The 27361-nt window shown below is 26.6% G+C and overlaps 2 protein-coding genes across 4 annotated transcripts in view; one reads left to right on the top strand and one right to left on the bottom strand.

The window, feature by feature from the left end:
* The window catches only part of LOC129981845 (dentin sialophosphoprotein-like), a 74924-nt gene that overhangs the window by 14431 nt on the left and 33132 nt on the right, over nucleotides 1-27361 (bottom strand). Inside the window, exons 1-4 of one of the 2 annotated variants that reach the window (XM_056092870.1) lie at nucleotides 21829-22061; nucleotides 18869-19155; nucleotides 9891-11434; nucleotides 7644-7771 (exon numbers count right to left, since the gene is read on the bottom strand). In XM_056092870.1, the coding sequence (XP_055948845.1) occupies nucleotides 7644-7771; nucleotides 9891-11434; nucleotides 18869-19101 (1905 nt within the window). In that variant the 5' untranslated portion in view covers nucleotides 19102-19155; nucleotides 21829-22061. Of the gene's footprint in view, nucleotides 1-7643; nucleotides 7772-9890; nucleotides 11435-18868; nucleotides 19156-21828; nucleotides 22062-27361 lie in introns of those variants that run through there. The other variant, XM_056092869.1, reaches the window with a different exon arrangement.
* The window catches only part of LOC129981846 (ras association domain-containing protein 8-like), a 77216-nt gene continuing 72339 nt past the window's right edge, over nucleotides 22485-27361 (top strand). For both annotated transcript variants that reach the window (XM_056092871.1, XM_056092876.1), the window contains exon 1: nucleotides 22485-22638. The gene's annotated coding sequence lies outside the window, so the exon portion shown is untranslated. The remainder of the gene's footprint in view (nucleotides 22639-27361) is intronic.

Below are 27361 nucleotides of genomic sequence, written 5' to 3'. Positions count from 1 at the left end.
CAAGATCCATCCGCTGACACATTCTCGGACCAATTGTTAGATATCGGCGATGGAAAAGTTGCTGTCTATGAAAATACTGGATGCATAAAATTGCTCACTCATTTCTGCACTGTCGTTGATTAGCAAAATGCTCTCATTGGCCGCATATTTCCCGATGTACGTACACAATACATAAATCATGCGTGGCTGGCAGAAAGAGCCATTTTGGCAGCAGAAAATATGGAAGTCGACGATTTAAACTTCAAGATACAGCAATAGTTGCCAGGCGACTTGGTATCATACAAATCGATCGATACAGTTCGCGATGCTAACGAAGCTGTAAATTATCCAACAGAGTTTTTGAATTCACTGGATTTGACAGGCATGTCACCACACCTTCTACGACTGAAAGTTGGATCTCCGGTTATTTTACTTCAGAATTTCAATCCACCACGGCTGTGCAATGGCACGGCTGTGCAATTGATGAAAAACGTTATCGAAGCCACCATTTTGAATGGCAAATTCCGAGCCGAAAATGTTTTGCTGATACGAATTCCAATGCTTCTCACAGACGTGCCAACTGAATTCAAGTGCGGTCAATTTCCTATCAGATTGGCATTCGCAATGACAATCAATAAGTTCGCAAAGCCAAAAGATGTCTGTCTGTGGTTTAGATTTGAGCACACCATGTTTTTCACACGGGCAATTAATTATACGTGGCATGCTCTAGCGTGGGCAAACCATCGAGCTTATTTGTGTTGGCTAAAGACGGACAGACAATAAAATATCGTATATTCGATTGCTCTTCGAAATGAATATTAATTTTTTTATTTCATTTTTATACTTTAGGATAAAAAATATATTACTTTTTTCACTTTACGTTTAATTTTTAAGATATCAAACAATGTATATGTTCGCTAAGTTAATGAAATGCATTGTATTGAGAAAATGAATGGTTGGCGTTTTTTGTTTTCATCGGCGATCATCGTCTACAGCGTTCCATTCCTCTTTCTGTCATAGATCCTATCTCTACACACTTACAATGCATTCATTAACAACCAAAATATTCACTAGAAATAATATATGGCAGAACAACGTTTGCCGGGTCAGCTAGTAAATTATATAAAAACATTGATCACAAAAGCGAGTAGATAAAACAAAAAAACTACAAAAAAAATCTAACAAAATAAATAACACTACCTGCTTTCATTTTTATCAGCTTTCTTTCAAATCATATAAGTTTAGAGAAAGAACGGGAAAAGGAAATTATATCAGGAAACATTAATAACTGTTTAAAATAACCACAAGTAACACTAATTTGATGAACTGAACTTATAGGAATTTCAAAATAATATTTTTTTGTCTATCAGAATTCAAATAAGTTACATTTTTATAAAAATTTCAACTTGCCAGGTTTTGAAATCAAGTTGATCATTTGCAACATTTGAATTCTCAAAAATAGCAAATCTATACTTATAATAAAGCTCAATGTGTGTGTGTGTGTGTGTGTGTGTGTGTGTGTGTGTGTGTGTGTGTGTGTGTGTGTGTGTGTGTGTGTGTGTGTGTGTGTGTGTGTGTGTGTGTGTGTTGGCGCTCTACAGGCCAGGTCATTTGACATAAAGCTACCAAATTTGGTACATGTATACCTTAGAGGTCGGGAATGTGCACCTGGGGTCCCTTTTTTTTGAAATTTTAATTAGAATTTTAATTATTAATTAAAAAGTAACTTTCCCGCCAAAAAAATCTTCCATTTTCCCCACAGCCAACTTTTTCGCCAAAATAATCTTCCATTTTCCCCAACGCCAAATGATTTAGACTTTAGTTCTTTTTTTCTCCCAACAGTAATGAGGCTAGGGTTAAGATTTTTCGGCGGATTATTTCAAACGATTCTGTTTATTTTCTTAATGTTTTATGCCTTTAAAATTAAACATTGTTAATTAATCCATGTTTCAGATTCATTCTGAAGTACTTTTGAATTAAAATAACACAGAATAAAGGAAATTAAAAATGTCTAATCTGCATAACGTTACCCCAACTGGCGTAGAAAAATTCACGCAGTTGCGTTACCGTAAAAGGCGAAGAAAATTCACGCATGCGCACTGTGTTCTGATTGTTGGCATGGCAACCATTATCAACGGACGATTTAAATTACTTTTAGGTTAGTTGTATGCTTTTGTAAGTAAATTGTATTTATGTTAGTTATATATTTTTTATATATGCTTATAGTTTTAAGTACGTCGTTTTTTAAGTAGTTTTTTTTAACCTGTTTTCAATGATTTAAATTATTTTTAGGTTCGTTGCATGCTTTTGTAATTAAATTGTATTTATGTTAGTTATATATATTTTTTATATATGCTTATAATTTTAAGTACATCGTTTTTTAAGTAGTTTTTTTAGACCTGTTTCCGACCGATTATTTTAAACGATTCATTTTATTTTCTTAGTGTTTGATGCATTTAAAATGAAACATTGTTAATGAATCGATCCATTCATGATGAACCTGAGAAAATTTTGTTGACAAATTCTTGAGATATTACATAAATTAAGAAAGATATTCTTTAGTGCCCATAAAGTTTAAACGCTCAGTGACTCTATTATCAGTAATCATATTATTAAAAAAAAATGCTTTGTTTCAGTAAAAAAATATTATTATATTAATTGCAGATTAATCCTTTACACTTTAATTTAAAGCATAAATTCTACGAGGGGTAACAGAAAATGAGAGAGATACATATCACGTTATGACTGAAAGCCTTTATAATATTATGAGTGAATTATATGACTATCAAAATTTGAAGTTTTAAAATATTTTGCTGAACAATCTATTAAAGTTGGAATTGCATAAAATATTTAATTATTAAAATTTTGACGAACATTAAGATTGGCGAACCGGCTGGTCGCCAAAGGCGGCTAGTACTAAATAAAAAGAAATGAAATTAAAAACAATTTTTTGCTCAGTAGATCACATTAAGTTGCATTTTTATTTATAACTTTGCAAAATTCATATATAAACTTTTTTTTAAAATTTTATATTGAAGAATGTTGTTCCATGTTAATTCAATAACAAATGGCTTTCATCATTTCAGACTTTTATCAAATTTGATATTTTTATTTTGGATTTAAGTAAACATCCAAAATATTTTTGCCTTTAACTCAAAATGTTTATGTTGTCATAATTTCAATTTTCATTGATTAGGTCAATAATGCTATTTGTTCCTTTATAGACAAATTATCTTTATTTATCAATAAATTTTAATGGATATACTTTTATAAATAAGGTACATAGAAAAAAATTAAACCTGCAAACACCAATATACAACTAAGAATTAAAACAAAATTTGAAAAATTATTTTGAAAGTTTTGTTAACAAATAAAGAGTTCCATATTAATTACATCTAACAGAAAGAAAAAGAATATTCAAATAGAATTTTGTTTATTGTTCCAAAAGATATCTTCTACAATGAAAAAAATCCTTTCTTTTTTTAAGTCCCTTACTATTTTAAATGACTTCAAAATCAGAAATCATTTAAGTTTTAATAAATAAAAGGCTTCAAACTGAAAAATCAGATTTATAAAACTTAGTAAAACAGATTAAAACAACTGAGACCTACAAAGAAAAACATTAATTTTAAAATAAGCTGTCCAAAATTATATCTAAATTGAAATATAGAAATAAGATGATTTCCTCGCTTTCATAATTACATCTAATCAATGGAAAATTACATCAAAATTTAATTTAGTTCTTAAGTAATTAATAAACAGCTATCTCAAGAAATCTTATAATAAAATTTAATTTAGTTCTTAAGTAATTAATAAACAGCTATCTCAAGAAATCTTATAATAAACAAGCAAACCATTTAAGCAGTAGCAAGACTAAGTGATACTACGTTCTGTAAACAGGCACGTATTTTTTTAACAAGTCAAATTTGCTGGCATATATAAATAATCGAGTTTTATCATCACATCTATTCAATCAGCTATAGATTATTGACAATGAGGCTTCATGTAAATATTTCTTTAATCTTTTAATAAGACTTTATTAGTTTAATTAAAATCAAAAATGGCTAAAAACTAATAGAATCTTGATATGGCATTCCATTATGATTTATCAAGTAAAGTGTTAGTTTTTAAATTTTCTATATGTAATAAACATTTTATTTTAAGGTTCTTTTCATATATAAACATATAAATTCAATTTAAAAAAAATTATAAAAGTTAAATGGCAGAAAACTTAATAATTTTAAATTGAAAAGAGGTCTAGAAAGTTTTTAAGGAGCTTGCAACAAAAATAATAAGTAATTTGATAAAAGCAATAAAATGTAGTATACAAAACCAAATCATTTTTTGAAAACATGAGTTACTAGAACACATTAGCGACCAAATGATGGCTTAGTTGGAATACTGCATTCCAAGCTTTAAACCATTGATATAAAATATATAATTATTTAAAATTGCATTACTGTTGCTCAAAAAGACTGAAAAAAAAACAACTAAAAATAATAAAATTAAAAACCTGAAAACAAAGCATATGTTTGGTATCACATTATAAAAAAAAAATATCAATTTGCACAAGCGCGAGAAAATATTTCACTATGCAAGTTTATCTAATGAAATAAAAATAGATTCATTCAATCAGTTTAAATTGAAAATTTTTTTTAATGTATTAAAACATGACAAAGGCTTGAAACATTAAAAAACTGAATTTCATAAAATAATGAAACATGCCAAAAAACCAACAGTGAGAAGTAAAAGTATGATTAATTCAACAATAAAATAAATAAATTTATACAAAATGCGATTATAATAAAAACATAAAAATCAGATTACAACACTTTTGATAACAAAAAAAAAAAAAAAAAACTTAATAAAATGAAACTTTAATTTTTGGACTTCGAAAAGTTAATATCTCTCACTTCGATAGCACTTGCACCGAATTTTACTGAAATTGTACAGAGACTGTTGCTAGTACAAAAGAACAAAGACACTTCCAGAGTTGCCACTCAAATATGGAAAAATAATCCTCTTATTTTCCCCGTATGTATGTGCAATACGAGGGGAAATGTGCGAATAGCACTCGTGTATTAATTATAATGAAATAACAATACTCCATTGTTTCAATGAGAGGAAAAAGCAAGAAAAGGAAGCAATAATTTAACATTACTCAAAACGATAGTATATTAAATAAAGATTTGTATTTACAATAAAAAAATAAAATTCATTGCATATAATTTAGCAATACAAAAAAATTTATATTAAAGGTGATGGGGGTCTCCATTGACCTTCCTTCAAGCTTTTTTATTGGATGTCGTGAAAAATTTAGGACTCTGGTATATAAAACACAAAACATTTTTGATCAGATACAAATCATTACGTGATTACTTAACAAAAAAATTACAAGCAAGATAAAAAATATTACAAAGCAAACAAATAACATATAATAGTTTTTATTTTATTTATTTACTTATTTTTACAACAATTTTATTTGCATTGCAAATGTAATGCTTCTTTTTTTCTTTTCCCCAAACATTTTTGTTTTTTCTAAAGCTTCATAAAACCTCATATATGCTAATATTTCAGAATATGGAAACAAATCTTTTGGAATCAAAGAAATCTTTTGGAATCGGAACACTGAAAACATCTCCAACAAATTTTAAGACATTATATATAGTTATTAAAAGAATTAAAGAATCTTCTTACAGATTTTCAACAAGCATATCCTTGTTGATACTAAATCCACTTTCCACAACTGCACTGCCATGCAGTAACACAAGAATTATTTTTACAACTTCTCCAAAATCAAGAAATTCTTTGGTAATATATTAGAATAGAAAAAATCTATTCATCTTTTTTTCTTTAAATGAATCAAGCTGTTCTCTTTATAAACTATTTAATTTTTTCAGGGAAATTTCAAATCGGATCTGTGCACATTGCTGGGGAAATTTGTACTTTGAAATAAAAAGTGAATAAAGAAATCATTCATTTTTCACATAATAACGCATTGGTTCCTCAATAAATATGAAACTAAACAAAATTCAGCTTTTAAAGCAGCAAGAATTTCAAACATGCATTCAAATATTTACTATAGCATTTTTCACAAATACAAAAAACTCTGCTAAAAAGCTTCTTTTTTCAGTTTCAATAACTCCACAAGTAATCAAGTAACTTGTAATCACTATTACAAAATCAGTTTTTTTCTCAGTCGCATTTTTAGTATCATCAAGTTCTATCAAAAATAAGCTGTTTCACCAAAGCATATTATAAATTTGTTATTGATAAAAAATATTTCTTAAGAAATTGTTGAAAAAATAGATCCATAGCAAATAACATATGACATTTTTGTACGACCTAATATAGATTGTTTTGCTATTTCACTATAAGTGAACATATTTCCGATATATCATTGAATGCATTAAAGGACGAATGTAACACAATAAGTTTTAATCCCATAAAAGTTCAGCTTTAAATTGTTTTTGAACAAAAAAGTTCAAAATCGGTATATTTTCGAACATTAAATTTAACATATCTAGATCTACCATGTTATCTTTTCCGGCATACTCTTTAGACACTAAAGCCCAACATCAATTATAACTTTTTTGAATTCACAGGTAGTCTAGCATGTTTACCTCTTTTGGCATCAATAGTAAATGCCTGTTTTCTCATATTATTTGAGCTTATTACCTTCTTAGAAAGCAAGGAGTACATAGCCAACAACATTGCCTAACCCATTCAGCAAAATCAGAATTCATATTTTTATCCATTCAATCCATATTGAATACAGATTTTGAGCAGCTCATTGTTTAAAAAAAAAAAACTTAATCTACTATGAATAAGCTCATAACTTCTTAAATAATAAACAAACCATTCAATAAACATGCACATAAGCGACTAAACATCACTGTGATGATTCTACAGACTGAATGTTGCTATTCCTATTGCAGATTGAATGTTACAGCAGTCTTGCATATACCCATTAGCTAAAATAAATTTGTTCCCATCTCATGGAACGAAAACAACTCTCTCATATCGTAATAATACTATACAGACTGATCTATAACGAAAAAAAGATGAGTAATTGGAAAAGATGCAAGTTTCTGCAATTACATAGTCACGAATGATGTTCTGTTTTTGGAGCTATGGCTATGATCCTTCATTCTGGCAATGTTCAGAGATCGACATTTCTTTAGTTGAAACAAAAAAAGAACTAAGAAATTTAAAATTCCATGTTCTTTTCTAGTTTTTTCAGACAATCCCAATGTTTCCTGTTTTTTTTTTTTAATGCAATTTTTAAATACCCGTATTTTTTCGCTGCCTAGCAATCCTGATTTAGCTTTTCTTATATAGACATAATGTGCTGTAAATCAAACTTACTTTGTCAGCAATATCTCAGATTGTCACTAAGTGGAAAATTTTATAGTGAACCATTATGAGGTTGTAAATTAGTCCAAATATACTCAATTTATTAGTCCAATAAATGAAATATAGTTATAAAAATATTTATTTTCAAAAAAGCTGTTTGATCTTATTGAGTTCTATACCTAGGGATACACAGAAACACTCATTGCTTGTTATTGCCTTCCAACATATTCACAGCTTCTATTACCATAAATAACATGCCAAAATAAGTTTACACATTAATTAAAACAACCTAAAAAATAAAAACATACTTGTAACATCCTTGCAAATCTTTCATCTTCTTCAACTTGCCGAACCTGTTCCACAGGATCAGGTGACAATGAAACTATATCTTGACCGGATGAACGAAATCCTTGAGAGCCTCTCCGATACCTACGCCCTGAAAAAAATCAAATTATATTAATCAAATTCAATTAAAATTTCTTAGAAATAACAATTCTGAATTATGAAAAAAACATTACTAATCTCATAAATAAACTTTAAAAAATGAAAAACTGATGAACATCATATTTTTTTAAAATATCATACAATGAAATTTCAACTAATAAACATATTTGTAGAAAAAAATTTATATTTTTATGAAAAATTAAATGATGACAAAATTATTTACAAGTAGAACTTTTACTTATACTGGAATTGAGAATAATAAATATAGATTGCTAGAGATCCAATATATTCAAATTTGATTTTATAGTGCCAAATACTTCAAAAGAATATTATTTTGGCTAGAAATGAAAAATAAATATAATCATTATTGTAGATAAAAAAAAATTAATTAAAACCACAACCATCACATTGTGGATGTGAATTTAAAAAAGAATTGAAATCTTTACAAGTAAAAAAAATATTGTATTTAATTAGCATTTTATTTTCGGAATATAAACAAAGAGGACTGACTAGTTTGAAATACAATGGAACAAGACAAAACCGAAAAAGATAATATAATCACTGTGTTTTCACATAAATGAAATGAAATAAAATAACCTATCTTTCATATTTAAAAAATCCAAGAACAAAGGAAAATGATAAAATTCGGTGCAATAATACATTTGATTTTTTTAAGTCGACTTAATTTTTTACAAGTTTTTAAAAGTAACTCTTCCCTCTAATAAATAAACCTTTTTGTACATTAACTTGTTAAATTGATTAAAGGTGTATCTCATTCTTATCTTTTTTTATTTCCAACATTTTTTCTTATCTTAAACAAAAGAATACAATTTAAATTTTTGAAGGCTATCTAAATCATTATAAAAATAGCTAAAATATACCAATTTGGCTAGCTATCAAGATAGGACAAAGACTTTGGCTGCCAACACAAAACATCTAAAATTACGATACCTTCATTGAAACAGTATCAAAAGAGAAATTTTACAATAGAAAGGAGCCACGTGGCTCCACTCAAGTTCAGACAAGGAACATGCCAATAATTAAATAACTTTCCAAATTTAATTATGTTTCAAAATGCATCCGACAATAAGGAGGATGCAATAAGGAGTAATGCGATAAGGAGGATAACTTGCTGATAAGAAACAATAATATATTTTCGGGGCTAAATATCATAGTACGATTTAAATCCAGGTAAATATATTTCAAAAGACAAATAAATGATAAATGATGAATTATATGTTAACATATAAACAGGAGGAAAAAATAAAATTAATTTTCCCAATAAATTTTTTAAAAATCTAAAAATTAAATGAAAAATGCTATAAAAGCAAATAAAACAAATAATTTAAGGCGATTTTAGTAAAAAATGACTTTATTCTAGCTTAATATTATAGATATGTTTGTTAAAATTATAGTTATGTTAAAATATGTTAAAATTATAGACATGTTTAATAAAAGAAACAGGACAAAATGTTACAAATGCAAACTGACAAGTAAATATAAACAAGACAGATTTTTTTAAAAATGTATTTAATATTGTTTCAGTTCTAGAACTGATCAGAAATAAATAGTAGTTTATTGCTTTCTTTTCTCTTGACTTTGCATAAAATTCTTTAATAATTATAATTAGATAATTATATAGCCATTTATTTCTAAATGGTAAAAAAAAAAAAAAAAAAAAAGATACTACATGTTATTTTTAAAGTAAAAATTCAATTCACAAATTTCAATTCTCAAACCAGAATTTATAATATAGGAAGATTAAGGTACCAAAAATAAAAATAAAAATTCTGAAATTCGTTAAAAAAGGTCTTCAACTTAAACAAAAAATAAAAGCTTTAACAAATCATTGTCTTACATTAAAGATGTTCAGTTTACCATTAATTTCAGAGTAAGTATTGTGAAGACTTTTTTTTTTTTTTTTTTTTTTACTTGAAAGCCATTAAATGTGATAAGTACAATGACCTTATACAGTTAGAACAAAAACTCTCCAGGCTTGAGACAAAAAATTGCAATCTCTAGAAAACTGAACTAGAGGGCATATTTTGGATGTTTTCATGATAAAAAAAAATAATTAAATTCCAGATCTTCAAAGATAAATAAAAACTTACCTAAAGTTCTAGAAACTCTTCTTGAATCAGAGGTTCTATGGCGAGGAGCACTAGTGAAAACTACGGATATTTCATCTTCACTACTAACAACATTAACAGGGTTATCACTCAGAGCTTCTTGACTCTGAGGCTGGCTTCTAGGGTTAGGATTTACCCGTAAATTAGTTAAAGATTCTGTATTGCTTTCATTATCTGAATAAGAGTTTGCAGTAAAAAACTCAACTTCACTGCTATCTTCTGCGTCAAATATGTCAGGGTACATTGAAGCTAGATTATTTTCGTGTTCCTGAGAGCAGGCACCATTTAAACACCTTCCTTTTAAAGTCTTTCTAGTACTAGCTCTGTGATGAGGACCAGTTGGATGCGTGATAGACCTAATGGAATGATTTCCATCTCTAGGATGGTAAGAAGTCATAGATAAATTTACAGGTGGGAAATGATCAGAACGAAAATTTGGAGACCTACGAGTGTTATTTCCATCACCATTGAACATATCAGAAGAAGACTGCTTTGCTGGATGTACTTGATTTTGACGAGGTCCACTAATGCCCTTGGGAGACTTGCGAATGCCTGAGTGCCTGTGACTACGCAAAGATCTTGTTTGTGAAGAGCTGGGACTTCTAGAATGCGATTTTCGAGAACCTGAACCACCTCTGCCATGAAAAGAAGCCTCAATATCATCCGAGATTGGATAAAAGTTCTGATATGATGAGTTAGAAGGTTTATTGTGTATTCTAGAAGATTTACCAACAGAATTTTTAGTTCGGTAATCAGAAGATGATGAGGGTACAGATGAATTACATTGGCGACTGGAACCAGCTTTATTAAATCTTAAATGCAAAGGTTCATCATCCTCCGTATAGAATCTGTTATCAGACTCATGAGAATTTCCAGAAGGAAATGAAGGATTGGCAGATTTTTTAGAAGCTGAACTTGCTTTGGTATTTGCTTTTTCATATGGCCTACAGTCCTCACTATCTGAAGATGAAGAAAATATAACAGGGCGACTGCGATAGTCTACTTGCAAATCATCTGAATCACTATCTAAAACCTTTGTAATTTTACGGCTCCATCTCTTCTTATCTGAGATTTCAGGGGACTGCCTTCCTCCTTTCAAAGCCCCATTTCGCATTACAGTTCTAGAATCATCATCACTAGTGCTGTCAATTAAATGAACACCATTACTTCCAGATGGTTGATTTTCAAATAATTTTTTTGGTCCAAACCCTCTGAATGTTCTAGAGCTTTTACCAGCACCTTGAGGAATACTTTTACTAGGCATACGCCTCCTGGGTTGGAAGTCGGAATCATCATCTGACATGTTATTCAAATGATCTTCGTATGTTTTATCAGGATATAAATTTTTTACAGAAGAATTTGGTGGCTGAGAAGAATAATGCATTACTTCTGGAATGTCATTACCATTCATTTTCCACCCTGGAGATCTCACCAACCTGTCACCTAAACATGTTCGTTTTGAATTGTTAAAATGTTCAATATTTTTATCACCATTCTGACGTTTTTTGTTATGATGACTGAATGAACTATAAAAAAAAGAAAAAATATAATAATGTTAAATTATTTTTCATAAACTACAAATAATTCAAAATTTACAAATTTCTGAAAAAAAAATTAACACTATTTTTATATTTTGCTAATAAAGAGTACTTGAAGATAAATTTAATCATTAATACGAATAATAAATCAGTATAATCATTTTACTCATTTTCACACTCCATAAGTTAAAAAGATCAAAATTTTTTAAAAAGCAGACAATTTTATAAGTATAAAAAATAGATTACTCTTTTTTTAACTGAAATATATAGCTTTTCCATAACAAAAAGACAAAACATGTGCTTCTTCTAATTTTTCTTTTTCCCCTTGTTAACAAACAATTATTCATTTTATTTTTTAAAGAAAACGTTAAGATATAATTTTTTTCCTCGTTCTATGAAAGGAAAAACAAATTACTCTGGAATTTAAGACAAAAATAATGCTTACTAAATGGATAGAATAGTGGGAAACGCCAAGATAACTTTTAACCGTATATTAATGAAGAAAATCAGTACAGAAAGAAAACTATCAAAAATCTTCTAGGATTAAGGTTTGTATAATCATATTACATTCGGACAAATGCAATTGAAAGTATAATAATAATTATAAAAAAATATGTCAGATTTAAATGAAAAAATTAAAAATTGTCAGTTCCAATCCAACTTACTGACAACACAAAGCACAAAGGAAAATTATATTTCTGAAAGAGTACAAAATTCAAACATTAAAACTGGAAATGAATTTGTAGGAAAATTTCCATTTTTCTACCAAAAGAGAGAGAAAAAAAGGTTCAATTTAAAAAACTATATATAATTTTTTAAAGTAAAATAATCAAGCAGTAATACAAAATATAAATTAATACAAAAATAAAATTGTAAATACAAAAAAACAGCAAAAACATCACTAAAAGTCTCATTTAAATAAAATCATTGTTATATTTAAATTCCTAAAGATGATTTTAGCTTTTTATGTTCAGCGAAATTAACACTTAGATGCATAAACATAATTAAGAATAAAAAAACATTAAATTGAAGGGGGAAAATTCTTAAAAAGATGCTTTCCATCTCTGCTAATAACAAGGATGAAAGTTTGTGTGTGCATGTGTGTTTGCACTCAACAGGCCAGACTACTTGACGCACAGTAACCAAATTTGGTACATATATACTTTGGTGGATGAAAAGTGCATCTCGGAGTCATTTAAATTATAAATTAATCTAAATTATGGCACTTCTCTATGATAACATCCAAAAAAAGTACGGAAAAAAAAATTTCTACACTATTTCAAAATTTAAAAAAGTTTTTTATTGAAACCAATTTAATAATCATGCAAATTTTTGCTGAATTTTGACTTTTTTTTAATATTTTTCAACAATAAATTACATTGTTTCTCTGAAGTTTACAAAATTTTCAATGTTTCATTAACTGTCCCATCAAGTAATTTCCTTCTATTGTTGAAAATTAAAAAAGACTAATTTTGTTTGATATCTGTGTACTTAACAAAACATATAAAAAAAGTAAAAATACTATGAAATTTATAAGATAGATGAAACACGCATTTACATTTTTAATAGTACTTTGATATCAGGCAAGTCTGCATTAAGTTTCATGAATATAATTAATAAAATATATATAAGACAATTAAAGAAACACATGTTTGATGTTTGGCAATATCACAGTATCATGGATATGTAATCCAATTTAACTGATATTAAAGAAACCAATATCCCTCAATTAAACAGTTGGTCGCTAAAGGCTACTAGTACTAATAATAAAGATGAATATGTGTTGACATTCTACAGACCAGATCATTTGATGTACAGTTATCAAATTCAAAATAAATATTTTGGAGGATAGGAATATGCAGTCATTGTAATTTTAAAAAATCTAATCCGAATTTTAATAAATTAAAAATTAAGCTATATTTTGCCATTTTTTTTTCATGATGACTTCAAAAATATTATAGCATAAAAATAAATTTTACACTGGTTAAAAAAATTTTTAAAAAATGTCTTTTTAATAATATTAATTTAATAATTCGGTAAATTTGGGAATTTTTTTCTAAAAATATTCTTTTTCCCCAATTTTAACAATGGATTACATTGTTGCCCTGATATTCAAACCATATTCTACTATTATTAAAAGTTAAGGAAGAATTTTCTTTAATATCTGTATTTTTTTTAAAATAATAAAAATTGAATCTACATTCTGCAAAATTAAGAAGATATATGAACTAGATATACAGATATTTAATAGTACTTTGATGTTAAGGGACTATCTCCATTAAGAAGGTACTTGTACACAATACACAGAATAAATAAGACAATTTAAAAAAGACAAAATAACATGGCTTTGATGTCAAACAATTTGGTGGAATCACAGCCATAAAGTTATATTTAAATGATTCATTTGAAATAATCAATATTTCTGCAAATATCAGAAATAATCAATATTCCTGAAGAGCAGGATGGTTGCCAACTAGTTCCATTAATAATAAAAAAGAATGACTGACACACTACAACCACACTGTTTGACCTAAATCTATCAAACCCAACACTTACAACACAAACTTTGGAGGATTCAAAATGCACACTTCAGAGCATTTTGTAAAAAATATTTTAATTAGAAAGTAGGTTAAAATTTGGAGTTTTCCCACAATAGCTTGCAGAAATATTATACAAAAATAATTCTTGCACCATTTCAAATTTTTTTTAAAAAAAATTGTAATTTTATTATAATATTTGTGCATTTTTTTTTTCTTTCTAAATTTTGGAAAATTCTTAAAAATACTTTTTTTTTTCCCAAGTGCCAACAACAGATCAAATTGTTACCCTAGAATTCAATCAGTTTTCATTGTTTCATCAAATAATGAATAACATGATTTTTTCCCATTGTTGAAAGCTAAAGAAGATGGATTTGGTTTAATGCCCGTGTAACTTACAACACAAACAAAAGAGTAAATTATTGGTTTAATGGGTTATTCTCTATGGGTTATCTGATGCTATTTTCATTGTTGTCTTTAAAAAGTAAATTTTTGAAAGGAAAAATTAATAAAATTTTACAATAGCCATAGTTACTCCTTCATTTAAGAAAAAAAAAAAAAAAAAAAATGCAATTCCAATAATTACAAGAAACTTATGATTTCTGAAAAAAAAAAGTTTCCTCTAAAGAAAAGTAAAGAAATGGGCCTTAGAACAGGTATTTAAAAATTCAGAAAAAGAATGGTGCACTTTTTTTTTTTTTTTTTGAATTTCAAATATTTTTAAAATGTGGCATATTTTGTATCAAACTTCTTAAAATCGAAAGGAAAATTAAGGATGTATTTTTAATCCAAATTTAATATACATAAAACATTTTTGGGGTTAAGATTATTTCAAAATGTATTAATGTAGCTTTTACATCTGCAAATAATCATTGTATTTGCATGTAATAAACAAATTGTCAGCTCATTGATAGATTTAGTCTAAAATCAATCAATTGAATTCCATCTACAATGTTCTATGTGTTTTTTAATCACCGTGTTTACAGCAGAACAAAACGATTCAAAAAATAACTTTTCAGACACAAGAATGGCTAAAATGCTGAGATTAATCTAAATCAATACCAAATGTTACGACAATTTTATCTATGTATACCTGAAAAATGGTACAAAATTTAAAAACTAAAACAATTTAAAAAACTTTTAAATCAACATAAAAATATTAAGATTTTAAAGATTCTAATTCGAAAAACTTCACTCTCTGACATGGAATATTATTATATTATTGTAAAATGGCTACTCAGTCAGATACTCTACACAAGATATTAATAGAGAAAGTACACCTAATTAATAGCCTTCTAATAAAAACTTTTCAAGAAATATGTATAACTGCATTTATAATTTAATGTAGCTTCATAACAATCTATAGTACAGTAAATAAGTACATTTTAAGCATATGCTAAATTAATGTCTTTGACAGAAATAAAACTTCCTTAATTTATATATGAATGCCACTCAACTTATCTTCCTATTTTAATCCATCAATTTGCTAATAATTTTTAGTTTGAAATTTTCTAACAGAAGACCATTAAAGATAGAATTCCAAAAAGCATTACCAATTTCTTGATCAGATTAATTTCTTTACTTTTACATGGAAAAAAAGATAGGAATCTTATTTTCACTAATTCGGTATGCTGGACACTGCAAATACTATTTCTTTAGAATTTGGAGTAAACATATAAATTAGTTACAATGAGCAGCTAATAACAGAAGATTTCTAATGTTGGATCATACAGTAAATGCGAAATGATTTTAACAGTTACGAAAATTCTTTATTGATTTTCTAAAGTGATGAAAAAAGTTTGGATGATCTAACTTGCACATTTTATGAATTTGAAATTAAATACACAAAAGCTGATGTTAAAAAGAATAATGTATATAAATATGGATATATATTCTAACATTCAGGTATAAAAATTATTCCTTCCAGTTCATTAATTTTTTTTGGGGGGGAGGAATCAACTTTGTCACAATATAAATTTGTACAAAGGGTTTTTTTTTTTTTTTTTTTTTTTTTTTGCCTTAAAATAAATATTAGCATAATTTTATAATACAATATTTTTTAAATTTTTAACTGCTGATAATAAATCAATTCAAATATATTTTTGTTTAAAAACATTGAGCTTTCTTTTTTACACTGTATGACAGAAAAATACAACTTAAATTTATTCAAAATACATGGTATCATTATTTGTAAACTTTTCATTGACCTTTATAAGAGCTTCAATAAAATCAGTTTCCAAATTTTACTAATTATTACTAAAAAAGCAAGCAACTGGGCTTTAACTAAATTCATAATTTTGTCATAAGTGTAAATTTAAAATGACAAGCAAAATGTATATAAATAATCAAGAACTATTGAAAAAACCCTAAAATTTTCCAACAGCAATAGATTAAAAGTGCAATAAATATATAGAATTCCAAAGCATAGTTCAAAAGTAGACAGATTAATGAAGCTAACTGCAGAAAACATTGCTTCGATTTTAAATCACTAAACATGCTGTTGATGTTACGACAATATTATATAAGAATTCTAGCAGTGAGAATTCTATATTTCAGTGAGAACCACTGAAAAATTCTTAATAAGATTACAAAGAGCATTCTATTAAATGATATTGACAAAAGATCTTGATTTGAATACATCTAATATATAAAAATGAATCTTTGTTTGTTTTTTATGTACTACCATGCCGTTCATCTGATTGTGATAAAATGTTGCCAACTCAACACTTGCACTGGCACAAAGGTTAGAGGTATAGTAAAATTATTACCATTTATTTTCAACACAATAAAATTTACAAACAAATTATTTCATACTTTTCTATTATTCAACATTATTTTAAAACTGACAACTGAGAATCGAAAAAAGACAAACAGTAAATGGCAAATGTCATTCGGAATTAATTGCACATATAACCAACAAAATAAAATTATTACCATTGATGACAATTAACGTGATTGAAATGAAATTGAAAATATTTAGTACAAGCGCATGTGTTTTTTCGTTAATGAGTAGTTGTCTACATAAGATATTGTCATCCAATAGACACAATATTTTAGCTGTGTCACATTATCATTCAGAGTTTATCTCCAACATACAAAACAGAATTACTGATGTCAATCAAGATAAATTATATATAATGGAAATTTTCCAGTGCAAAGAGCAATTTTTCTACGTATTTTGTGAACTGACATATGATATTTTGGTTATACAAACTTATATTGTGTTAATTGCTTTAAAAAATATGCCTCCCAAACATATTTTACTTAGTAATTGCCAAACATATTTCACATGGTAATTACTACAAGCACAGCATGTAGAAATTAGCGAATTTGAGCTTCTCAAATTAGCAAAGAATGACAAGCAAGTAATGAAACAGATCATTCACAAATTGCAAATTCACATGCTTCAGAATTTTAAGATCAACACGCAACAAAAATGGAAATTAAAGATGTATGCGTTAACCGATCATAAGCATCAGAATCAGAAAACATCATGCAGCAAGAATCAAGGCAACTATCCTTAACTGAAGGTAGAATGGAGGCAATATGCTCATTCCATACATTCCTATTAATCTCACTGTCATGCCTTTTGATTTTAAATGACTGCAATTCACTTAATTGACTTGCGTTTGCATGACTATCAACAAAGGCACAAGGTCAATAACTTCAAGTGCAGATTAAACCTAGAAAATCCAAGTGTTTCACATAGCCAGCTGTATGTTGAATGCTCAAGAGTTGGACAGCCATGAAATTTGTTTTTGCTGTAGACAGAAAAACAAAAAAATACTGCCTACCATAAAGCACTTGAATAATAAAGTTTTTAAAAATAGAATAAATATTATTTATACTTCTCCTATATATGTTATTCGATTTCAAAGAATGTATTCATTATTGACAAGAAAATATTCTTTCTATCATTCCTAATTAAACAAGATAGCTATTTCAAATTTCCAACGATATTACCTATATTATTTCTTCTGCGGCAGCAATGCAACAGGTATAATTAATTTAATATAAGTTTTATTTTATGACAGTACTTATAATAATGATAAAATAGCTTTTTTATATATAAAAACATATGTATAAAAATAAACAGAAAGGAAGAAAATATACGTTAGTAACATGTCTAAAACCTAACAAATTAATGTAATTACAAAAAACTAACAATATTAATTACATTTAATAAACTAAAATAAAGAAAATAGAAGAAAATTATAATGAATAGTTTTTCACAACACTGCAATTTTCATCCAATTACTATTTTCACTTTTCAGTACCATCAGACAAAAAAAAAAAAAATCAAATATATTAAAAAAAAAAAAAAAAAAAAAAAAAAAGACAAAATGGTCAAAATCTGATCAACTGAATTTTCATTAAATTATTCTTATAAAAGATATTTTATTTTATTAAAATGAATTCTACTACAATTATAAATGTATAACAAGACTATTAATAAAAAAAAATTATAAAATATACTTAATAAATCTTTCTCTCTTTTTCTTTCTTTTCATTTTATTTTTTTGAAGTAGTATTAGAGTTATGACGTTTTGATTAAAATAATTCATAAACATGCACACCTGAACTGCTTGATATTAAAAGTATATTTAAAATTTAAGATTAATAATTTTAAAAACAACCCCAGAATTCACAACTGAGAATAAAGTTAAATAGATCAGCAATTAAAGCCAAAAATGCTAAAAGGAATCTCATGCAACCCGATGTAATAACTGTTGTCTCATACAATCAAAACAAAAATTCATAAAATTATTGCAATATTTTTAATACATGATTTATCATAATATTAAAATCTATTTAAAAATAATTGTCTAAAATATAACCTTTACTTTATTTAAGAAAAAACACAAAAATTCCAAATAAAACATACCTTGGACCTTCTAAAACTAAAGGATCACTATGAGTATCAAGACTGGAAGATGAACTACTAGATTTATATTCACGATATTTTCTTTGGTAATTATGGAATTGTTTTAAAGTTTTGCCATTTGGGAGGCTTCTGTGTGAAGCTAAAGGGTCACTTTTATTGATACTAAGACGCTCAGCAAGTTGCAAATTAACACCAATTTCATCATCAGTGCTATCATCTTGAAATGTAGCCATGATCTTCAACTTACGAATCAATTTTATACCCAACAAAGAATGGCAGGCACAAATCTGAAAAATAAGTTTTTAAAATAAGAGGGGGAAGAAATCTATAGAAATTATGAAATTTATAGTACTAACTTTAAGTTATAAAATAATTTAAACATATCTATGCTTTTTAAATCCAAGATAAAATTTCAAAATAAACAGAAAACATATCAAAAGTTAAGATTTAAATTCTGAAAGTAGCAAACAAAATAAACTTAATTTTAAAAGAATGTAAAATTAAATTTTTATATTGCATGAAAGGTTTTTATTCAGTACAAACAGTTAACAATTTCACATTTAAAAAATATCAATTTTAAAAAAATATGCCTACTTATACTACCAGTATCTCCAATTTGACAAGAGAAAAATTAATGAAAATTCACAGTCAAAAGTTTATTACATTCTTAAGAAAAATGTGTAAACATAATTTTTCTCAGTAGTGTTTCAAAAAGAAGTTTTCCTTTATTATTATTACTAATACTATAAGATCTAGAAGATTTTTCAGAATTTCATCTACAACTATACATCTAAAATACCTTCTATAATTGTAAAAAGTAAAATCTCGACATAAAAGAATATAAGGACTATTTTTAAAGGTCATTAAAAAGCGAGAAATTAAATTTTCACTTTGTAAATTGAAAGTTTGTTGTTGTAGGTTTGTTTTTTAAATAAAACAATATAAAAGAAAGGTTGAACAATGGAAAAATTTCTTACAAAGTCTTTATTTTAAAGAAAGTATGTTCAAAATGTGTCTTACATGAATTAAATAGTAGAGTCCCAGACACATTTTACAAAATTTTTCAAAAAATACTTAAAGAATTTTTTTTCGCCTTCAATTATGACATTTATAGTAAAAACCAATAAAAAAATACTTCCTTTAAAGTGTGAAAAGCTAAAAAATATAACAGTCTAAATTTCAAAAAATTCACAGCATTAGAAAAATTTAATAAAAAAAATGAGAAATTGAACTTTAATCACAAGATATATAAAACAAAGAAGTATTCATAAATTTTAATAAAATGTCTAAGATAACAAATATAATTAGTCAAATTTATTTCTAAAAAATACAATAAGCACAATCCGACGCAAGGTACTCTAAACTTGCCTTGGCTAATTTTCTTTTATTCTTAAACCAGACTATCTTACAATAATTTGCTCAACAGGAATATAACAAAAATTAATGTTTTCTATAATTCAAATTTAAATCGGAGTTCACAATCCATTTACAATATTCAAACCTTGTATTGCTGTAACATTTGCTAAGAAAATTAATTTTAAAAAAAGATGCTGAACAAGAATATAGTTAAACTAAATTATTTATTTTTATTAGAAAAATTATTTGAGGAAAAATAAACTAAATTAGCTTACAGAAGTAACAATGTTTTAAGAGATTTGTTTTCACTGAGGCTATACAGGAACTGCATGCCTTTAAATTGTTTCTCACATAATCTTTGCTTTCTCTCCCTGTTTATACAAACTAGAACTAATTTAAAGCTCCTTATAACGAATTATTACAGAAATTTCATTGTTGAACCAATTATTTCATACGCATCAAAAATAAAATGCAAATTTCATTTTTTTAAATATAATAATTAAAAATCGATAAGAACTAATTCTATAGAAATTCTTTTAACTGTCTTTTTGAAGAAGGGAGAAGAGCAGGAAGAAGCATAACAACATAAGGGAAAAAATGGATTGAAATTCTAATACAACATAGGAGAAAACATATACATATATATATATATTCATTTTAAAAACTGATCAGATTTAGATATTAGAAAATAAAAGTATAGATATTTAATTTAGAGCTTTATTTTCCCAACATTATACAAAACAGAAGTTATTAAAAAAAAGATACAAAGGTACATACATTAAAAATTTCCAAATTAATAATAAATTTAATACAAAAACTCACTCAAATAAATGAAATCAAACATGAAGCTCATTCACAAATTATAAAATATAGATATGATTAATCAATTACTGAGAACAAATTAAGTTATTAATCCATAAAAGATGTAAATGTTGATAAGTAAAAGATAAATGTTGATAGGCTTATCAAAATATAATGAAGTTAAAAGTCAATCAAATAAAAGATGTAATAGAATTTCTTATCCCTCAAATTTATTTATATTAAAAGATTAAGTAAGTTCTTAAAATGGGGCCCTACAAATCTAAATATGCAATATTAACAAAATAACGTTCCTGTTTGTTAATGTAAACATCAAATGCAGAACTATTACTTAGAAGAAATATAGTATCTACGTAATATCTGGATGAAGTCTCCGTGTTACGATATTCCAAAATAGTTTTCGGAGAACTTTTTACACACGATTGAAGTGGAATGCCGAACATGAATCATATGTGTGAAGTCCTTTACCTTTAAATACAATTTTCAAAACGCCTACGACAGGAAAAGGTATATCTAGAATCTTGCGCACCCCTCAGGAATGTAAGACATACTATTTGAGAATAGTACGAAATGACAAATGCATGTTAAACTAGCTTAAATTGTACTATATAAAACTACTGAAGCACTTTTTTTAGTAAAATTCTGGCGAAAATGATTTAGTAGATTATTTATTTAAATCGACTTATTTCGACCTGCATATAAAAAAGTGTTTAAAATTCAATTTTTATTATAGATATACACGTTCAGATGTAAACATAAGGAAAATCTTCAAATCTATTATTTACCTTTTCAGTTATTTTAAGAAATATTTTTCATCGTTTGATATTGGGAGTCCGCAATGCACCATTTATATTCAAAAAATTCGTTCTAATTATATTAATATCACGATCTAATTAAAATATTTTTATTATGGGTTTTATTATGTTTTCTCTAAATAAAGACAAAAATTTAAATTACGATCTTGATTTTCATCACTCCAACACCAACACCATATATAAATCCGAATAATGAAGGTGAAGGTGGGGGAGAGGTAAGTAGGATTTCAAAAATATTGCCAAGCAAATATCTTTCTACTGAAATTCCGAATAACATATAAACAAAAGGCTTAAATATTCATTAAAAATCTGTTACGTATAATAATAATATTTTACTAAAGTGATATGTATTTATCAACCATATATATAGAAACTTCCATTATCTTTTATTTAATTTTTTAAAAACAAATTTATATACATATAATGCATTTTCTAGGGTATTTGCATTCAAACAAAAATTAGAAGTTTCTCCTGCCCTTTTTATTCAAGCTTCAGTTCAATAATAAAAATTTCAGAATTTTAATCAAAAGAATATTAATATTCAAATATTGGCGATATACTTAATCGTAATCGACATAATATTTCTCCGCATACTTTTTTATTTCTTTTTTCGCATAACAGTCAAGTTGTCTTGACTTGGTGTGACGGTAAAGTGGGATCAGGTGTGTGTTCTGGTTGTTGAGGTCTTGAATACTCATTTTGTATGCGTTGTTTACTCTTCAAAGTTGATCTAATAATTATTTTCCAAGCTATTGGATTACGAATTGTTCCTTTATCATAGTAAGTACTGTTTTCTTTCGATTACATTTTGAAGTCTTTTATTATTAAAAAAAAACTTTAAAACCTGAATTTTATTTTAGATCAAGAATACATTTCTTCATCATACAGACTATTAATAATTATTTTTGTAATTATATTACTTTACTAGTGCATAGAATTTTAACATTTCAAAAATTTTAAATTTTACTATAATTGTTTAAAATATATTATGAATAAAAATTCCTTTTCTCTTTTAGCAAAGATGGAATTATAAACAGGTTATGACAAATAGTTTTCTGCACATTGATGTTTTATGTCATATTAGGACATAATCAGTCTATATACTTTTATTTTTTTAAATTTTGTTTAATTTTGAGATTTTTTTTAGTTGACTTAAAAATCGAAAATTTCTGACCCTATAAATTACTCTAAGTTTTTCATGTATTTTTAATTAGTTGATTTGTTATTTTTCCACTTAAGATTAGATTGGTTAAATTAAGAATTTTTATTATAAAAAAAATTCTCACTGTTTTTTTATGTCAAAGTTAAGGCAAATATTTTATTATTTCAGCTGTTTATTGAAACACTATTGTGTTGAAATTTCAATTCAGCTACATTTCTTGCTATTTCTGATTCCATTGTTTAATAGAAATCTATAAGTGCAATTTCTCGACAAGAGCCTTAGTTTCAATGAAATATTTTAATTCAGTATTTTTAAAATATATTTTATAAGATTCTCTGATCTAATTTTTTAAAAAGCTATGATCAGATATTTAAAAATGTGCACGAAGTTATAAATTGTGTTTAATGATAAATTTACATTTATCTGTTCATTACTTTAAATTTATCATCATAATTTATATTAATAAGGTAATATGTTAGATTATCTTATTCTTTATCTCTTATATTCTAATATATAGATCTCTTTGTTTGTGGGAGAGAAAGTTTATGCAATTTTATTTTTGTCTGTAAATGCTTGATAATTGTCCAAATTTTAAAAGACGTAAAAAATTCAAACTGTTAGTAATGTAATTATTTATGTAAATAATTTCAATTAAGAATAATGATATAGCAAATTTTAGTAAATTGTCACAAGTTGGTTTTTATGAAGTACAGTATTCTGTGCACATTCAATTACATTAGAGATCCATAGCTTAATACTTGGTATGCACTATATAACTTCTCATGTTACTTAATTATTTTATACCTAAGTCAGGAAAAATAAACATTAGAGTGTTTCTCTGCTTAATGCATTTTTTAAATAAATAAATAAATAAAAAACTTTTCTTTGGATTGATATGATTATAAGAAGCTATTTTATCACATTTTTTTATATGATTAGTTTTGATTGATTCCTAAGATATATATATGAGAAACACTACTTATTTTCTTGTGGTGTTCTTTAATTATATAATTTTCATATCAGGGTTTAATGCATACATCTTAATCCAAAATTGCTATTAATGACAAACAAAGCTATTATTTCTATGCAGCGGAAGATAAATACTTTTAATGTTGAAAATTGTATTTTATGTTTCGAATGACATTTTTAACAATTTGATTTATTATGCAAATATTTCAAAAAATTTGCTATTATGTCTATACGTTTAATTACTACAGAAAATTGTATAGCTTTAGATTCATTCTTACTTGATTAAATTAACTTTTGTAAGTCTTTAAATAAGCTAAGAAAAAAAAGGGGGCACTACCTTTTCAAATTAAAATCTTACTGTTCCTTAAATATATTGAAACTCCAGTAAAATAGTTTGAGATCATGTCTGCCTTTTCATAATTTTTTTATAAATCGTATTGTATTTATGGTATGTTGTATATATATCATTCAAAAAATTAAACCAGTGATTCGTCAAACATATTAATAAAAATGAATAAAATTTGTTTTTTTTTTATGAGTTGGAAAAATTAAAGTTCTCTCTGCTTAATCTTTTTAGAAATCCTCCGTAGTAATTTTCAGAAAATAGCATCTGAAATATTTGTTCATATTGATATCATTTATTGTAACCAAACATTCATCAAACATAATTTTATTGTAAAGGTTTTTTTAACACATTATCACTACTATTTAAATAAGATAAGAGACTGGACGGATTATTTTAGCATATTGATCAATATGCATATATAAAAGAAACTGGTGTGAATTTTCCCAATTACTCTGACAGTTTAAATTTTGTTGAGGTATGGAAATATGATGTTAATCCATTCACTACTGGATCAAAAATTGCATGTTTTCTTCATACAGTTAACAGTTTCTTAAATTTATAACTTTTGCTACATTGATATATTGTCACAAATACATCTATAAGATAGAAAGTCAATTGTCTTCTATCATCTCTCATAATTGGTCATAAATAGAAATCTAGCACACAATAAAATTTTTAATCCAAATGAAAGTTTATCGAGAGGGATGCTTGCTGTAATGTCGTCTTCTGGCCATAATTTAAAAAATGAAATTCATCCCAACATAATTCTAGTATAACTTCTTATCAAAATGTTGGGAAATATTTACGCAATTAACTAGATCGAAATTAAAAAATTTCAGCTTGCAGATTGGTTGAAATCTTTGCTTTATAATAAAATACTACAAATGAAATAAACTAAGCAAATTTATTTCATCTGTGGTAGTTGCTACACTGTCCATGGAGGTAATTCTGTTTATCAACTACAGCAGTTTTTATTATTATTATTTGTTAGATGACTGAACTTGAAGTAATCAGTCTTTTTACTCTCGAAATTTATGTATAAAATTATTGGCGTCTGTTTGTCATAAGATGAGTTAAAAAAACATCCTCATTTAAAAATGAAAATTCTTAAATAATTTAAATAAAATTCGTTCATAATATTCATATTATTAAATTAAAAACTATAATATTAAATTTAGTTTCAGATTCAAAAAAATATTAATTTAAAAAAATTTATAAATCCATTCTAAAATGAAATATATCGTTCTTTATGATTAATACCAGATGCTGTATCCGCGGATCCGATTATGTTTTTTTATATGTAAAGACAAAATATATGATGGCTGTTTTTAAATTCCTAAGTTTAAACCCTTAAGTTTTATGACCTACTATCCTAATTAAAAATAAATAATTACTACTCTGAAGCCTTTGAATGGTGAACATTTTTAGTCTTACTGTGTGTGTGTGTGTGTGTGTGTGTGTGTGTGTGTGTGTGTGTGTGTGTGTGGTGCGCGCGCATGTGGTTTACTTGCAGTTCCTCTCTAGAATTGGCCGAAGGAAAAGCGAGGTGTGATTACTGAAGCTGAGAGAATGCCATTCCGTTTTAATAATAGCAATTGCGAAAGCAAAACGAATTGGAAATTGAGTGTTAAAAAGTAAATGGCATATCAGAATAAGAGAAATAAGGAAAGCGTAAAATTTCACGTTGTTACTATTATCTGTAAAGATAGTGCATGATTTCTATTCTGTATTATTCTCCTGACGCAAGCATTCAATAATCATAAAGAATTGATAATGTTCTATATTTTATAGATAATATTGAATCAAAAATTATTTGGAAATGTAATTATTGTTACTGAAAAATTATTTATTTAATTTTAAAGTGGTGTAAAAATAATTTTTTTTAGTTATAATGTAAAAAATGTATAATGCATTGTATCCTTTTAGGTGCTGAGGAATATGCATGTTAAATTTCGTTCGAATTCATCAAAGATTGTGAAATTGTATAAGGTTAAAAAAAAATATAAATATTATTGGCTGCTGACAAGTATTTTGAGTCATCTGAATGTTTAACTATGATTTATTGAAACCAATCTGTTAACGCTGCATTTCCTCCTACCTTCCGTTATACGAGATTTTCATAAATGCAGAAGTAATTTTTGCCTTGTATTAAATTGATAATCTACCTTTTTTTCAAGGACCTTTTTTGCGATAACTGTCAATGACGATGCTTTCGAAATTATATAATTTAGACTCTCATTGGTATGCAAGTCATTTTCGCCTCTTGGCTTATATGATGCTTTGACCTCTCGAACCGTTCTGTTCAGTTACAGCTCCCATGTCCCTTCAAGAAGTAGGAAATAATCTAACTGCAGATTCTGGCGCAGTTCGGATTGAAGCATATTTTGTTAATGCATTATTATATAGAGTTGCTGCTAAGACTTCTTTTAAATGGATCATAACATTTTAAATTATGGCTCGCAAAGCATAGTGTGGACATGAAAACATTGACTGTCAGATTCTTCAATGTCAGCAAACAAAATTTATTCGGAATTTTATTTTGATTAGAAATATTTCATTAAAACTTTTCCAACTAATTTTGTTTGTTTATTATCAACCAATATTTCTTTGGCATGATTTATTTTGTTGAATTGTCTCTCGATCTTTCAAGTAAATGTGGGATTTTATTTATAATTGCAGTTTTCTTTTTTGGAGGCAGTCTCATCAGTCTTCCTTTTATTTTATTGTTCAAAATATCGATTTATAGTTCTATGACAATTACCTGAAAAGTTTGCAAATATGAGTAGTATTGCATAGAAATAGTAATAAATAAGATGCCTTGCAAATAACTAAATTAGATATAAAAAAAGGGGCTGGATCTGAACATATTTGAAAATTTCAACGCATTTCTTTTGTACATATCGGTATATAAGGCGTCTAGTGATTTTTATAATAACCTTCTTGCCTCAAAAATGGTCGTCTATCACCTTGCCCTACCCTGCCGGTACGTAAGTTGTGGATTACTGAATCTGATAATGTTAACACAT

This window comes from Argiope bruennichi, chromosome 8 (genome assembly GCF_947563725.1).
Source record: "Argiope bruennichi chromosome 8, qqArgBrue1.1, whole genome shotgun sequence".
NCBI classification, from domain to species: Eukaryota; Metazoa; Arthropoda; class Arachnida; order Araneae; family Araneidae; genus Argiope; species Argiope bruennichi.
This window is presented reverse-complemented; position numbering and strand designations above follow the sequence as displayed.